The sequence below is a fragment of the Henckelia pumila genome, chromosome 2 (genome assembly GCF_033568475.1).
Source record: "Henckelia pumila isolate YLH828 chromosome 2, ASM3356847v2, whole genome shotgun sequence".
Classification (NCBI taxonomy): Eukaryota; Viridiplantae; Streptophyta; class Magnoliopsida; order Lamiales; family Gesneriaceae; genus Henckelia; species Henckelia pumila.
This window is the reverse complement of record NC_133121.1, coordinates 88485838-88489968: the sequence shown is the minus strand read 5'-3', so window position 1 is coordinate 88489968 and position 4131 is coordinate 88485838. Positions and strand designations below refer to the sequence as shown.

Sequence of the window (4131 nt, the reverse complement as noted above, 5' to 3'; positions counted from 1 at the left end):
TAGAAGATTTTAGTTCTCGTGTTATTCTTATCTTTATAAAAGTAATAATTATGAAATGCCACAAAATAAATGAAATTATTTAGTTAAACTATTGGAATCTTGAATCCAAAAAAGTAATCATATATCTCCGATTCTCCATGATTAGAATTTGAATAATGCTAGAGGTATAACCAATATATCGAACAACGATATTTACAACAATTATGTCGTGATATTTTGCTATTATCTCGTGAGATTTTTATGTGATATCGTGAGATTTTGCATTCAATGTATCGTGAGATTTGATAAATTAAAATTTTGTATTGAATTTTTTGTGGTGTAAAAATTGTTGTACAAATTTGGTTGTACATATAGCATTACTCTTAGAATTTTAATAATTACACCAAAAAATGATAAAAGAAAATATATATAAAGGAAAGGACATGAAAAACATGAATCAACTTGAACCATATATGTGAGAATCCCAAATTGGAAATCAATCAAATGCAAAAAAGAGTAACGATTTCAAAACTATTACATTTGGGTGCGGATTTATTTATTGCCTTTTAAACGTGAGTTTGAATCTACGTCTTCTCCTTGTTTTATTGAAAATACTTATCAGCTTTCCATTGAAGCTCTCCCTACCTTAGATAGGTTCGTGACATCACAACATTAGGGACGTTGGCTCAAAATATACATTTAGATTTATTTGTTTTTTTAAAAAAATTACATTTAAATTTTAATAATTGGAAAATTGGAACGATTGGGAAGAATACGTGTCATTTTAGAAACTAAATACAAGATGTCGGCAGTTGGACCCAAAGAGAGATATTTGCAAATTGCAAAACCTCACATCAATGAAGGCCCAAGTAGTTTTGTTTTTTACCCACTGTTTGATAAGTGAAGGCCCAATCTGGTAGTGGTTGAGTTAGATTGGACACATAATGCACCTCAACTTTCTCAATAATTTTTTTTTTTTTTGAAACAACTTTCTCAATAATTTGTATTGATATGTTTTTCTTTTTCTAGACACTTCTATTCCTGAAACCAAATTACATCAATATTAATGAAGGATCGATTAAAATTGAACACTTTGAGAAAGCAAGAAATGAGTTAACGATAGTAGTTCGATTCTCCCTATCAATATTTTCTCGAGCGAACTTTTCATATAAAGCCCACTCTAAAAGTTTATCACCACAAGATAGCAATTGCGACATGAGTAGCAATTGCAGATTCTCATGTCATAAAACAAAAATGTATCAACAAAAATATGTTCAGATGCATGCAAGTATTAGAAAACTATTAAAGTTAAGTGGGACGAGGACGACCACCACCACCACCACCACTATCATTATTATTACAATAGGATGTTGATGCCCCGGCAAGACAGGGGAGCAGGGCCGCATATGCCCTGGGGAACAGGGGCATAAACAGTTAGGGATTACAGGGTTGTATTAAAGCAAGGGTGGCGGAACTGTAAGTTGGGACAGCGATTAAGACTCTAGCCCGACTATTTTTGGGATGAGTAGTGATGTCCCGGTAAGCCAGGGGGCCCGGGACACGAATGATCCGGAGTGGTAGGGCTGTATTAAGGTAGCCCAGTAGCCTCAGGAGCCCGGAAAACCAGGTCTGCAGGACTTATATAAGGCCCGTGTTTTAGGGGCATGATCCCCACGATTATCATCAACCCAAGCTTTCCGGGTTCATCGTACGTGACAGGCAAATATGGGCAACTACCACACCCACGATCCAGATCGTGGCCACTACCCTGGAATTGCAGAGGAACACTCTCATTCCAAGGCCTTTAAATATCTGGTCACAGATATTTGTAGAGGTATGTTCACCTAAAATTCCAAAGCACTATACTCATTTTCTCTAAAAAGCCCACTCTATTTCTAAGTCTAACTTAAGCATCGGAGTGGCCCCGCCGGAACTTCCTCCGGCATCCCACTAACGTGCTTTTTATCCCCTTCTTTGGTGTGCAGTTCATCTTGATTAAGGAGGGGCAGCTCATATATTACTTCCATTAGCCCGGTCACCACGTCAGGCCCACAACACTATCCTAATAGCTCGGGCCCTGGTTTTACAACCATCATCATTGGCGACGTCTGTGGGAAGCTTGTTCTATAGACGTAGATATGGCTTCTCATGATCAAACATTACCTGGAGACCATCAGCCAGGACGGAATATTACCATTCCCTTGGAGCAATTAGAATCATTTGTCCAAGATGTGGTACGGAAGTCGTTGATAGCTGCAAAGCAACCACAATCAAAGGACATAACAATGGAGGAAGAAGGAAATCAGGGTAATCCAAACCCTATTGCCCAGGTTCAAGAAGGAGAAGAAGAAGAAAGCTCTTGGATGCACTCAATACAGCCGTCCATGGCAGATGAGTTGCATGAGCTCAGGAGGAAGGTACAGAAGTTGGAGGAGGGGGGTTCCCAAATGGCTTGCCCTATCAAAATTCCGGGTTGCCCTTTTTCACAGGAGGTAATAGAGGAACCCTTGCCACTAAATTACAAGTCGGCTAAAATCCGGGAATACGATGGGAGCACAGACCCAGAGGAGCACCTGGCTCGGTTTGAAAATGTAGCCATGTTACATTGCTATGGAGATAAGATCAAATGCAAAGTCTTCCTAACCACTTTGGTGGATTCTGCCCAAAGATGGTTTGAGAAGTTGGAGCCCCAGAGTGTTCAATCATTTGCCAAATTCAAGCAAGTGTTTTTGCAGCACTTCGGCAGTAGCAAGAGGTATAGAAAAACTGCCTATAGCCTTTTTGAAGCAAAGCAGTCAGGAGAGGAGTCTTTACGAACCTATATCAAAAGGTTTAACAAAATTGCTTTGGAGGTCCCGACTTGTGCCCAGGAGACCAAGATCACGGCTTTCACTCAAGGTCTTCGGGAGGGGGAATTTTTCAAATCACTGGTGAAAAAAGCACCCCAGACCTTCGAAGATTTGCTGGCTCGGGCTGAAAAATACATTAACATGGAGGAAGCTCAGAGGCAGAAAAAGGAGGTGGCCCGGCGGGAGGGAGGCCGGGAACAAGGAAGAAGTAGGGAGAACCATGATCCCATGGGGCGATTGTCCCGGTATGCTCCGTACCGAGGGACCCGAGATAAGGCTGTTCATATGTGTGAAGAAAGGGTCGACACGCAGACCCCTGTTTCTAAGGAGAAGCTCTGGAAGTACTGTGCACTTCATCAAGAGTGCACTCATGACACCAGTGAGTGTCGAACTCTGCAGCAAAGACACCAACTGCCTTATGCTAGAGATGGTAGGCCGGTCCCAAAAAAGCCCCGAAGCGTGCCTTGGTTTCGGGGGTCACAGACGTCGATTCCTCCCCGGGATGCCACCAGCTCTCGGGAAAAAGGAAAACAAGAAATGGATCATGCAAAAAAAGACAAAACATCTGGATATGGGCCGGCCAAAGGTATCATTAACATGATATCGGGAGGATCTACGGATGGAGATTCCAACCGGGCTAGGAAGGCCTGGAGTCGGAGGGAAAGCTTAGGGGTGGAGGAAGGAAGGCAGGGGGCGGGGCCAATCATTACATTTGGACCCCAAGACCTGGAGGGAGTAAACTTACCCCATAATGACGCCTTGCTTATACAAGCTCGGATCGCCAATTATGATGTTCGAAGGGTGTTCGTTGACTCGGGAAGCTCAGTGAATATCCTTTTTCAAGAAGCATTCGAGCAGATGGATTTGCAGGGGTATGAGTTGAGCCCGGTAAAAACCGCCTTATATGGTTTTGTCGGGCACACTGTCCAACCCCAAGGGGAAATGTTGCTGCCTATCACCTTGGGATCAGGAGATGAGAAGAGGACGGTCATGAAAAGATTCACATTAGTGGAAGCACCTTCTTCCTATAATGTCATCTTGTGTAGGCCTGCTATGAACTCTTTCAAAGCCGTAGCCTCAGCTTACCATCAAAAGATCTAGTTCCCAGTGGGAGATAAGGTCGGAGAAGTTCGAGGAGATCAGCCTTCCTCCCGAAAATGCTATGCTGAGACAGTGAAGATAGACTACAAGAGGGCAAAACAGAATGGAAAGGTAGGAGCCTTGGGGGGAAGAGAAGTCTGTTCGGTGGAGGAATCTAAAAGCGAGTATGAAGAGGTAGAGATGGAGCCCGGGCAAACAGGGA

The 4131-nt window shown here is 42.8% G+C and overlaps 1 protein-coding gene across 1 annotated transcript; it reads left to right on the top strand.

Moving 5' to 3' along the window:
* Positions 1–2117: 2117 nt before the first annotated feature.
* On the top strand, positions 2118–3929 carry LOC140877872 (uncharacterized). Its single transcript, XM_073281465.1, has one exon. It carries the CDS (start codon positions 2118–2120, stop codon positions 3927–3929), a length of 1812 nt encoding a protein of 603 aa, XP_073137566.1.
* Positions 3930–4131: the final 202 nt, after the last annotated feature.

Excerpts from the sequence above, each read along its gene's own strand:
- LOC140877872 (XM_073281465.1), top strand. The coding sequence starts at position 2,118 with ATGGCTTCTCATGATCAAACATTACCTGGAGACCATCAGCCAGGACGG.